The 12509-nt window shown below is 38.0% G+C and overlaps 1 protein-coding gene across 1 annotated transcript in view; it reads left to right on the top strand.

The window, feature by feature from the left end:
* ADAMTSL3 (ADAMTS like 3) overlaps positions 1–12509 on the top strand; it is a 181620-nt gene that overhangs the window by 90081 nt on the left and 79030 nt on the right. The window contains exon 5 of the mRNA XM_009984607.2: positions 1098–1334. Within this exon, the coding sequence (XP_009982909.2) occupies positions 1098–1334 (237 nt within the window). The remainder of the gene's footprint in view (positions 1–1097; positions 1335–12509) is intronic.

The following is a 12509-nucleotide window of genomic DNA, read 5'->3' as shown; positions in this document are numbered from 1 at the left end:
TGACATATCACAATCTTTCAGTCTTAGATTCAATGAAAACAAAACTTTGTTAAAATCAGCCTCACATCTGGCTCGTATATGCAGTTAGAATTCTTGGAAGAATATCCTTTCGGTCTGGTGTATGGACTGTTCGACACTGGACATACTTTCAAATGAAGTCTTCAGTGATAAATTGTTTGACATACTGTAACTCCTTTGTCCATACTTTACCAAAGTTATTTTTGAATAAATCAGTGTTCATCTCCACTCCTGTCACTGTAGTTTAATATTAACATCATTAGTTGGGTGCAATGCTTTATGTAGAAAAAATATTTTTGAATATTTTGTTTCAAAGAGTTCTCATATTTGGTCTTTCAACTGTATATGCTGAGGCTCTGTATGGGAGGAGAGTAGGGAACTGTCTCATTAGAACTGGAACTATATAATCAATAGTTACCAATTTGAAGTATGTTGTATTTCAGCAAATTAAGCTTTATTACTTCCATGATGTGAAGGTGTTTTGTAGTTAGACTGAAGGACTAAGCACTGGAAGTTCTAGTGTCTCCTCCTAATGACCTTGTCCTCTTTTTGAGAAATACTGAACAGTTGATTAGACAAATTTTTATTTCTTTATGTATAAGTAGCAATAATACCTCTTTCATTACTGTGACATACGAATTCATAAATGAGTGCAGAGTCCTCAGAAATCCTTAAGTGGAAAGAAACTATTGTAAAGAGAAATATTATATGTCAGACATCTCATTATAGTCACTTAAAATAAATAGATTCCTTTAGAAGCTAATTCTTATTACAGAACCAGACTTTAAATGTACTACATAGTCATAAAAAGCAGCGTTTTTAATTATCTTCTCATATCAGTTATGTTGTTATTACTGGAATATGCATGATCTTGTATTACTTGCACTACAAGCAATGGATTAAGCAACATAAATTGTTTTAATACACACAGTAAAACTTCGCAATAGGGCATGTTTGTCACAGCCGATCGGTTCTTGAACCAAGCCTCCCTGAATAGATTCTGTGTATTCATCAGATAACTTCATTGCAAAGGCAAAGTATTCCCTTCTTAAAAAAAATTTCCTTTGGTTTGTTTTTAGGACTGCCCTTCAGATGTTGGTGACTTCAGAGCACAACAGTGTTCAGCCTACAATGATGTCAAATACCAGGGACATTTTTATGAGTGGATTCCTGTGTATAACGATCCTACTGCACCGTGTGCCCTGAAATGTCAAGCTCTGGGAAAGAACTTGATTGTGGAGCTTGCCCCAAAAGTACTAGACGGTACTCGTTGCAATGTTGAATCCTTGGACATGTGCATCAGTGGAATATGCCAGGTATGTTCATGGCATGACCGTTGTTGTGAAACACTTTACACCTTAAGTGAGCACTCTTTGATTATTTTTCATTTTCGTGTATCAGTTTATTTTAGATGTATCTGCAAGTATTGTCAAATGACTTGTAGATAACTTACCTTTCTCTCACACACAGAAGTTCCTGACTGCCTTAGCTATTGATAACTTATAAGGTCAATAAGATTCACTCTTCTATTTATACATGTAAAAATTAGTGAAAACAGTTATAGCTTTCTAACCTCTAGTATGTTTGTCAGGGTGTGACGAAGTTACATGGCCTTCAGTTTCATTTTACTCCCTCTCCGAGTCTTGTATCTCACGGGATCCAGCCCAGAATGGCAGGTGCGGATGTGTATGTCTGTTGTATGTGTTGCTCTCACCTCTTCATTCCATTAAGAAGTTCCTAGTCCATGCAATGAATATGCCTACAGTGTAAAACTTTTTCAACACAATAAATTCCTTACCTTTCAACAAGGCAAGTGCTGAATCTTAAATTCCTGAGATTCCTGTGATATGTTCACAAATTATAGATTTGAGTTTTATAGTAGAGGACCCGCCTCTGATGAAACCATTAAAAATAACAAACAAGGCTCTCACAGCTACCAAACTCTTGGCTAACATGCTTGCATCTGGGAAGTCCTTTGATGGAAGAGACATTCTCGGGCTTTTAGGATCCAGCCACTTAAGCTAGACATTCATGTGAACCTGAAAATTGAGGTCAGAAGCTTGAAGTACCAGAACAGAATTGATTGGCGAATGGATAACACTTCACATAGAACCAGATGAAGCTTCTTCATTGCCTTGTTTTCATCTCCAGGTTCAACACCTTGTCAGGAGGTGTTGCATCTTTATGGGCTGACCTGACCTGGATTGGGCAACCTAGCTTCCTGATAAACTTGAGGCAAAGACAGAGAGTTCTAGCGCTTTTTTTTTTTTAATGGACCAGCATAAGATCTCAGTACTTTGTGCTGCCTTAATAACTGGAGAACAGAAATGCGTGAGAGAGGACAATGTCGTAGTTCTTCAGTACTCTTGTCCTGAGTATCATAATTTTTCATTTTTCCTAGTTGCAGTTCTAGGCAGCTGAAATTCATTCAGCTGGCTGTCCTACCCAGGCTATTCTCTTCATCTACTTAGTCTCGGTATCACCACCTTTTCTGCCTCAGCTGAAATGCTTTGGGCACTTAGATGCAGATATGGGACTAATCCTTGCACAGACAAGGTTCAGGTACAATGTGCTCTGCGTGCCGGGCTATAAGAGGCCTTTGCAGGTAATATCAATGCCTTAACATAATGACTTTTTGAACCAGTTTCAGACTCATAACTTGGAACCAGTTGTTCTGAGTACCCGTCACTCAGAGTGATAAACAGTATACAGGGTGAATGAGCGTGTGTTGTAACTGAGTGAATTGATTGCTGGTACCTTTGTACCGGGAATCTACATTTCTAGATGTTTATTATTAGAGTTAAGCTATCGACTTTACGTAGTTGGTATAAAAAAGGAGAGTTAAAATATTTCAGGCTTGCCAGCTTTGCCCATGTCTCATTAGCAAAGAAATATTGTAATCTTAAATTTTATAAACAGAACTATTATATAGAATGGATATGTTATTGCAATTAATTTTCTTTCTCTGCAAGTGGTTGTTGCTCTGTTAAATTCCTAAAATGTGTGAGATTCAAAAATGCAGGGTATGGCCCAGTGAGCAAAATAGCTCCATTATAGGGGAAAATGTGACACATTTGGCAGAAGACTGGTGCACGGATTACAGCAACATTAATATATGATCTGGACCTTGCTATGGGTTTTATGTGACTTCTATGTATACTGCAGTTCCAATACCAGTCGTGCCAACACACAATGCATGTGCTGCCTCTGAAATAGGAGAAGAATTCCTTACAGTTTTTCCCTTCAAGGGACCGCATTTGTCAATAGTACTTCACAGGGGTATCCAACAGTGTTCATTACCCTGCGTGTTTAAAATAGGATATACCTCTAAAGACTGTGAAAGCACTTGCCAAATAATGTTTTTTTTGCAATATTCTTAGTGATGTCTCCTCTTCTAATGCAAGCTTTTACTTTCATCCTGGAGGATGTCAAAGCCTTTTCTGGGCACTATATCTACAGCATCCTTTGCTGTTTGTGTCCATTGCAGCACATGAGTGTCACATTGAATCTAATGGAGCTCTGGATTTTTCAGAGGTTTGTGAGACTTTTGCTCAGTTTTGCTTGGAAATGTAAATAATCCATTTATAGAGTAAATCAAGTAGTGGCAGAAGAAATTAATCATTCCAGAAGCAGGCACTGTGGAACTCTTTTACACTGTCGATGACAATCAATTTCTTTTCTCCATCTCTTCCTTTTTTCTTTTTTTTTTTTTCATTATTTTTAATTCCACAATATTATTTTTCAGTGTGAGAGAACACATTCAGGGGAAAAAAGAAGAAAACACAACCATGTTTAGGATGTGTCCTGTGCTGTGACTTATGCAATTTACTTAATTTATAACTTAACCTCATAAGCTGTTAGGTGCTTTCATTTTATTTTCTTTAAGTCACTTGCTATTGTTGAGGTATTTTTGCACAACTGGAAAATTTCTCCTTTTTTAAAATCTGTATTTGATAATTTAGTGTTAGACAGTTTTATTGAGGTAAAGATGGGTATCTGGTCATTTGAATAACATTTTTTTATTTGCAGACTGTTTTGGGGGCAGAGTGGAAAGGTTGATTACTTGTGAAAGAGATGCAAGAGGTGAGGGACTTCCTCAGAAACCAACACTGAGCTTTGTTGTCACTTCTGTTTAATCAGGAAAAGAAAGCAAATTGACATCTAATCTTTCCTGGAAAAATACGGTTATTTAGTCAACTGCTGTTAAGAGAGAGACAGCAAAATTGTGATTCTCTGCAATTGCTGCTGTAAGATCAATCTGTTAGATTCTGACATATACTTGGCACAACTTGCAAATAACTTGGCCAGTGTTTTTACAGTTAACTCATCTAAATAAACATGTCATACTGCTGATGTGGATATCTTTGCTTTTATGCCTGCGAGCACCAAAGAGTGAGTATAAGGAGACTGGCTTGCCTGAGTCCCTTTCCAACTGGTGCTGGTTTTGCTCATTTATTGTCTCAAAGTTGGCAGGTTTTATAAGATCTCAGGTTCTCCCTCACCCCTGATTTCACTTTTTCACTTTCATCTGTTTTCTTGGTAAGGTAGGGCTGCGTCACTAATTCTGCCTCTTGAATTCTTGTTCCGACTCTCTCCTTGGCAGCATATGAATTTACGAGAACAGTGAGTTCCCATTGTCCAACTTTAGTTCTGATTCTTTGCACTTCCCTTAACAAGCAGTATCAAAGTAAGTAACTCTCTGTCAAAGCAAATCGTGAGATGCCAAAACTGCTCTCTGGATAAGGGGTGTGAGGCTTCAGGGGAAGTAAAATCTAAAGATGACGGAGCAAGGAAAGGTTTATTGGGAAAGTTAATAGGATATTTTGGGGTTGCTCGAGGCTTGACTCAGCCAAACCATTTGATCATGTTTTAGTCTGCTACTACTGTGCTTCTGTTACCAAAGCAAATATCTGGGGCTGTTGTGTTAAACGGGGACAGGTCAAAACTTCACTGCTGGGAGGATTTTCACACTCAACTTCTGATATTTTTTTCAAGTCACTGCACGACTCCCAACACATTTTTTTCATATAATATATTCCTGCTGTGCCCATCTGGATGTGGGTGGAGACATTTAAAAACATCTGCGTGTCAGACGTGTGGGCAACATTTACCCAGTTACTCTGCCTACTTTGGGGCCCTGCCTCTCCTTGTTTTTTGTTTTTCAGTTCATTCAGACCTGTTTTTTCTACCAGAATGCAGAATGGGGTGTTACTTGTGTCAGTACCTGAAATGGTTACAGTGCTAATTTTCCTAATATGGAGTAATGTGTTTGGACAATAAATACACGCATCACCCAAAAAATCTGGAGTCCTAAGGAGCAGCCTGAGTAGTTCTGTCCTAGGCTGTCACAATTAGGTCAAAGATGATGTAAATCCTGTGGTGAACTTTCCACTTAGTGTCAGCAAGTTGTTTGTGTTCCAAAAAAGGCAGACGCTACACTATGCTCTGTAGCATATGGCATAAATTTAGCTGACATCAGAACACATCCCATATGTCAAGTGGAGTGCCATCAACTTCTGCCACACTGGTTCTTTTCTGTCACGTGTCACAATATGGCAAGTAGGTATCTCTCTCACTCGCCGCTAAAGCACTCTTACTCTTGATGTAAATATCTGTCAGAGTTTTAATTGAAAACAGTTTCTGTAAGCTATTGGAAGCTGTTGCACTTTTGTTTTAATGGGCTTTGCTTGTGCTTAAAACTTAAAATCATAGCAGATTATTAATTTCTTCTGAATCTTGACTCCTTTTGTTCTGAGAGTTGCTTTCTCGAAGTGCCAGTTTAAGGTGTTTTGTGTACTTTCCCTTTGGGTTCCTGTAGATGTATCTTTTTGCCTGTAAATGTGTTAAAGAACTGCCCAAGATGCACAGGAGGTTTGATGTTCAGTTGCTTAGAAAGGCATGTTTCCTTCCCATCCAGTGTTACTGCAGACATAAAGCTGTTTCTTGCACATATTAGTCAGTAGTTAATTCTTGAATAACAGTAACCCCCCCCCCCCTTTTTTTCTACCAAATGAGCATTTGAAATCTTTTTTTTTTAATATTTAAAAATAAGAAAAAAAAGTCCACATTGCCTTTTTCTCCTTTTTAGCCTTCAAACCTCAAGTAACTTATTCATGGGAGGAATTGATTTTGAGGTAGTTTTGTGTTAAGTCAGCCTTTATACTGAACCTGGCGTTCTTTCCTGGGTGCGATTAATTAGCCAACGCACAGAGTAAAGTACTTTTTGGAGCATGGAGGAATCCCTGTGTCCTGTCTACATGTTGCTACAGGCACCAGAGTTGGCAGGCTGGACCTTATCCAGACTATGTGAGTTATTCATGTAGATCTGACAAAACTTTCTGGCTCTCGGAGCCACCTATCAAAATCTTCATATCACCACGCATACATGTGACATATGTCATAAAACCAAGGAGAACGTTGAGCTCCAGCTGCAATTCAGACGGGAAATGTTGGTGGCTCTCCAGAAGTCCCACTGAAGGATGGGGCTGTGCTGAGTGCGGATTATCACATCCTACGTAACCTGCCTGCATCACCCTGCATGGTCTCAGGGGGTTGATTTCCTCACCCGACGGAGTCTCTTGATACTGCCCAAGTGAGCAGCTCACGTAGCCACCCTCCAAGGGCTGTGCTTGCACCACTTTTAATGTCACAGTCCATCTCGGTATAGTGGATCCCTCGCGATGATGTTGTTGGCAACTCAGCGGTGTGCTTTTACTGCAGGTAATAATAGGATACTCTCGGGCACTGAAAAAGGTATTTTGCAGCTCTCCGCTGCTGCTAGAAACGGATGTCTCTCTTCAGACCTTGCCTTATTTTCCCTCCTGCTGTTTCTTATGGAGAAATACTCCCCACAGGGATTTCTTACTGTCTAAGTTTATCCTTTCTTGTCAGATAAGTGGTAGATTCTTTCTGATCTCCAGTTTCTTATCTGTATTTCTATTTTCCTAAGTGATTCTCTCTGCCAAGTTTTGTTTTGTTTTAGTGAGCTTTGTACAAATGAGATTTTACTTCCCAGCCTGGCAGGGTCCTAAAGCATATGAACAGTGACAATAGGAAAAACTCATGATTTGGGTGTCATCTTGAACTAGAACCTTATTAATCATCAAATCCCCCAGCCCTGACTTCACCTTCATATAGCAAGGCAGACTTGGCTGGACTCAGCCAGAAAAGCAGCAAAGTAATCTGATTCCGTATATGGATTCCTTTCTCAAAAGCGTTCTCACCAATAAGAAGCCCAATGGGAGTTTGTGTCCTATCCTCTGAGTGTGTATTTTTTAAAATGGAGACCATGTGGGAAAGAGTACTTGCTTCCCGACTGGGTGGTCCTATAATCTCTTAGCTGCTCTAGCATGTGACAGATCCTGTAGTAAGAGTTCAATGTTTTGGAAACAATTTGCTTTATTTGATGGAAGTGGATTTCAGGAATTGTGGAACACTCTTTAGCCTCTAGCCTTCAGATATAAAATATTAACAGAAATATGTGGAAAGTCTTTTTAGGAGCCCTTAATATGCAATGAATTTTATGCACTGTATTTTTTATCTTTTTTTTTTTATTGCTTTACATTCTTTTCTGTGTGGATGACTGGGGAATTTGAACATCATGGTGTGTCTCCTAATGCCCATCGTTCTGACTTACTTTATGCCTCTGTTCTGAGGTTTGCCTTTTGGCACACTTTGCCTTTGCTCCCTGCTTTCTCATCTCTGAACAACTGAAAATCCTTACGCAAAGGGAGTTTTCTTACTCCCACCACCACTAATACCTGTTCGGCTTGGCAATGGCGATTGCTGCTTCGCTTGCTGCGAAGTGATGGGTGGGGACATTCCCTGTTAATCAGAGTACATTCTCAAGGTCCCTGAAGGGACTGCGTTCTGTTTATTAACATATGCTGAAGCCCATGTCAGCTTGTCTGGGCTGCGACTGGCCTGTGCTGGCTCGACTGCAGAGATGGGAGAACCTGTGCTACAATCAGGCCTTTGTTAAGCTGAGCTTAGATAGGACTGAAGAGTTATGAGACAGGACCATGTGAGGACAAAATCATGTCTCAGGCGAAGTTAAATCTTCAATGAGGCTAAACCAAAGTTTGAAAGTGGTGCTTGAAAGCTAATATTCCACACTACTTTTCAAAGTAATTTAAAAAAAATAGAAGGAAGTGACTTTCTTTACTGGAGGGATATTCGGGTATCTCTCCCTCTGCTTGTCAGAATCAATTATTTGTAGATGATGAGCATGGGAAAGAGACAGTGGGAGTTTTTTTTCTCTCCAGGGAAATATTTTATCTGTGTAGAAATGAAGTGCAAGCTGGAGTTATCACAAAGCAAAGGATGTGAGCAGAGATTGAAAAATAGATGGGCTTTGAATGACAGCAGGGTTTTACAGTAGGGATAAGATGCATGGAAAATACTGACTAAGGCAGAGCAGGATTTTCACATGACGGGTTTTATACTCCTGTTTTTATTACCATAAATTCTCACAACCGTATTTAAAATTAATTATTTGTTCTGTGGATACAGAAATTCTTAACATCTGCCTGTTCTGTGAATCTGTGCTAAGACAAGTAAAGCAGGAGAAAATGCAGCAAATAGCTGCCATTGATGCAGTAAGATCTGTGTGCTGAGAGAGCACATGCAATTGTACAGTAAAATACAGACTTAATTTCCCTGAGTTTCGGATTTTGTGGTGTGTCTGTGTTTGTAGAAATAGAAATCCTTTTTCTCTGACCAAGAGTCTGTGGATTTTAGTTTTCCCTGTTGAGGGTGATTCTAAAAAACTACAATAGAGATTTATCTTTTTGAGCGTATAAGGATTTTTCTCTATTTTCTTCTTTTACTAATAAATGTTGAAATAAAACGTGTCTTTTCATAGTCAAGACACAGTCTCAGAGAAGATATTTTTGTCAGAAATAATTCTGAGGTTATCTTGTAATTTGTGCAATGTTGATAACCTTTATAAGTACGTAGGTGTTTTTGTTCTGTTTTTATCTTAGTTCTGATCTGTTGTAATGCTGAAATAAATAGTTTGATTATAACAGCTCAAGAACTGCTATCCTAGTGGCGGGACAGTCTCATCATTTCATTGGATCTGTTTGGTGTAATAGTCTACTTTCATTCTGTATTTTTCACATCTTGACAAATTTCTTAGGCAGTGAAAACCCAACTGCACCTTGTCGACAAAGTCTTTGCCACCCTTCAGCAGATCAGTGGTCCAACCAATGCAGGATTCACTTACTGAGTTCCTGCTATAACATGTGTGGCTAGCCAATTTTAAAACAAAACTATTGAGCAACATGTACTGGGATAATTACAGACTGTTCAGCCCTTGAGGAACAGGATCCCCTGTATAATAACTCTATCACATTCTTGTGAAGAAGTATAATTATCATCTTCATTTGTGCATTCTGCAGTGCAGTTCCTTGCTCAGCAGAAATGTAGTATTTCTTTTAGATTTTAAGCACATTGGGCACTTCCCCTTAAATTTTATTTGCTGGCTTTGCTGCTTTGGCTCAGTTTCCCTAAATGCCATCTGTATGTTTGTGTTAAAATCCCACTAGCAGTCTAGTTCATGAGTACACATGGTTGTGCATCCTCTGAAATAGGTAGGCTAGTGAAAGCACACAAGTGTGAATGTACTCAGGGTAGCCTTCATCTGGATTTCCCCAAGCATTATGGGGTTTGCCCAACAACTCTAGAAGGATGGTAATATTGTTGATTGTGGATGGAGATATTGTTGAATTGATTTCCTACTTTCATTTTATTAAACCAAATCACATTAATAAATGACATCACTCCCTGACACTGAGCTGCCAGTCCCTCGAGTAAACATAGAACACTTAAAAACATAAGTTAGCTTCTCATTTTAACAGAATTGCTGATAAATGAGTCTGTATCAATCAAAATTTTATTAGTCAAAGTAGAAAATGATATAGTATTTAACTTACACATTCCTGAATATTTAAATGGTCTGTCTGCTAAAGAGCTTAGTCTAAGACACAGTAGGTAGAGAAAGAATAGCACTAGTGCAACTTCAGTCTTAATGTTTCGTTGAATTTATGTACCTGTCACAAATAAAAAGGGTAGAGATTTATGCTTTTGTGGCCACTTCAATTAGGAGAACTCAGTATGTTTGTTTTTTCTGGCTGCACCTGGATCTCTGGCTCTGGAGGACCGTAGAAGGGTGGGAACCCCTTTCTAAAGAGAAATACTGTATATAACTATATATTGCTGTATATAATATCATGCTTTTGATATTAATAATGCCACTTAACACGGAGTCACAGATCTCTGATTTTACTCATGTTTCTTTTAAGTAGTCTTCCTTTGAAGAGCACAGGTATATCTTCAAATTCTTTATTTGGAGTATATCATCTTAAGTCATTAGCATCCCAGAAACATTTTTTTAATAATTGACATATAACATTTTTATAATTGACAACTCACCTCTGTGGAACGTGTTCTACAAAAAATAGTGTTGTGCCAGTTTTGAGAGAGAGTGCCTTGGGTGGGAGGTGAGTGGTCAGTTGAGGGAACAGCAAACTAAGAAGGTCTAAAGCTATGGTCTAATGAACAACAGTTGAAATTTCAAAACCTGATCCTCATTGGGCACTGCATTGGTGATTCTAGTCCATGTTTGTATTTATGTTTATTAAGAGAAGACTCTGAAGGCAATTTGAGATTGGTAGGATTTTTCACTACAGTGCTTTTTTTGCTATATTGGAATCTTAGTTAAAAAATCTGTCACCTTCCGGTCCTGTCCATTTTCTCATGATAGTTAATTATAAACATCATCTTAAGAAAGGAAGATCCTTGAATTTAACAGATTATGCTTTGACCTTCACAAATCAAAATTAATATGCTATATTAATTTCTTCGTTTGAGTCTAATTCCTCAGATGAAACTCTAGTAAGTGAATAAGAGCTAAAGAAACAGCTGTGGGAGCTTCTGAGTGATTTTTGGGTTCATATTTGCAAAAATATTTGTAACATTCCATAGTCAAATCTAACATATCAGCAGCAATTTCATTTTTCTTTCATCTGTATTACGATATTTTATACCCTGACCTTTTGCCTTTCTGAACTTACACAAACTATTCTAAACATGCTACAAAATATTTAACACCCTTCAGTATTGTCTTTCACAATAGCACTGGCGTGCTAGCATGTAGTTTAGAAGTTTTTGAAGCAGATGAGCATTTCTGTTCACTGCTTAATCAGATGGTTTCTATCCTAGCTGCTTGTTTTGTCAAACAGTAATATTCTTTTTCATATTTCTATTTTTTTTCTTTGGAATAACATAGCCAAATAACATATTCAGATAATGTTCTAAAATAGTAACAGATCAGACACTTGTTTGTGAAAATAATCATGCCATATCCAAATTCACAGATACCCAATCATGGCTGATTTATTAAATGCACAAAGTACTCATTTTCTCAATACCTTTTTAATATAAAATTTCCACTTACTGTTCATTTTGTTACATAGTGGTCAATATTCTCTCTTTGTCTGAGAAGCTCACTACCTAGTCATTGTAATACTTGTATCATTTATTTGAACGATGGTATTTATGATCACAGATTTCTTAACTTGACAGCTTCCCAATCCTTTCATTACACTGTTTGCATTATCACTTATTTCATTTAAGCAAACTACATTAAAATCACCTAATATAATTATTTCTGACTATGCCCTAAAAGTCTGTGGATGTTTTCCCAATCTACCTGCAATATTTATAGCTGATCCCTTTGCTCTGTAAACAGTGAGCAATGTAGGGTAAATTAACTCTAACAAATGCCTTAATTGTGAAAATCTTCAGACCTCTTTGGCTTCCTGAGATGGTATGTGAGCTGAGGAAGGCTGCTGCCATATATCACTTTCTTGTCTGTTTTACAGCTTTGCTTGTAAACATGCATGTACTTTCTACAAAACGTTTCATCAAACACTGTGTTTTTCTAATAGTTATTGGCTAAAATATGAATACTTTAAATGCATAATGCTTCGTGTTGAAATACCATATGTGTTCAAGGCCTGATTTCCAAAGCTATACCTTGCAGCTTCTTGTTGTTTTGGTTAGATCCATGGCTGCTCAGCTTCTCTGAGAAATACTGCTTCCTATCAAGGTTTTACAAACAAATAAAAAAGGCTAAGCCTAGACACTTAGGTTTGAAATACACCCCACCCTAGTGTGTGCTCATGAAGTTCCCAGGGTGGCAACACTCATTGAATTAGCTCTAAATTTGAGGCTTGTCACATTAAAACCTGCAGAATCTTTGGGTGCTTCATGTTAAACAAAACCTGAAAATCTGTGCTCGTTTCAGACTTACATTGTGATACTAAGCTGACTTATTTTCTAAATTATGTTCCAGGATATCAGTGGTTGATACTCATATTCATAGCAGTTCATATAAACATAATGTCAGAAGGAGGTCCACAGAGGATGAATGCATCTAGCCGAACATAGATGCTGGCAGGGGAACCGTAAAGCTTATCCCATATCCA

The sequence above is a fragment of the Tauraco erythrolophus genome, chromosome 14 (assembly GCF_009769465.1).
Source record: "Tauraco erythrolophus isolate bTauEry1 chromosome 14, bTauEry1.pri, whole genome shotgun sequence".
Lineage (NCBI taxonomy): Eukaryota > Metazoa > Chordata > Aves > Musophagiformes > Musophagidae > Tauraco > Tauraco erythrolophus.
This window is presented reverse-complemented; position numbering and strand designations above follow the sequence as displayed.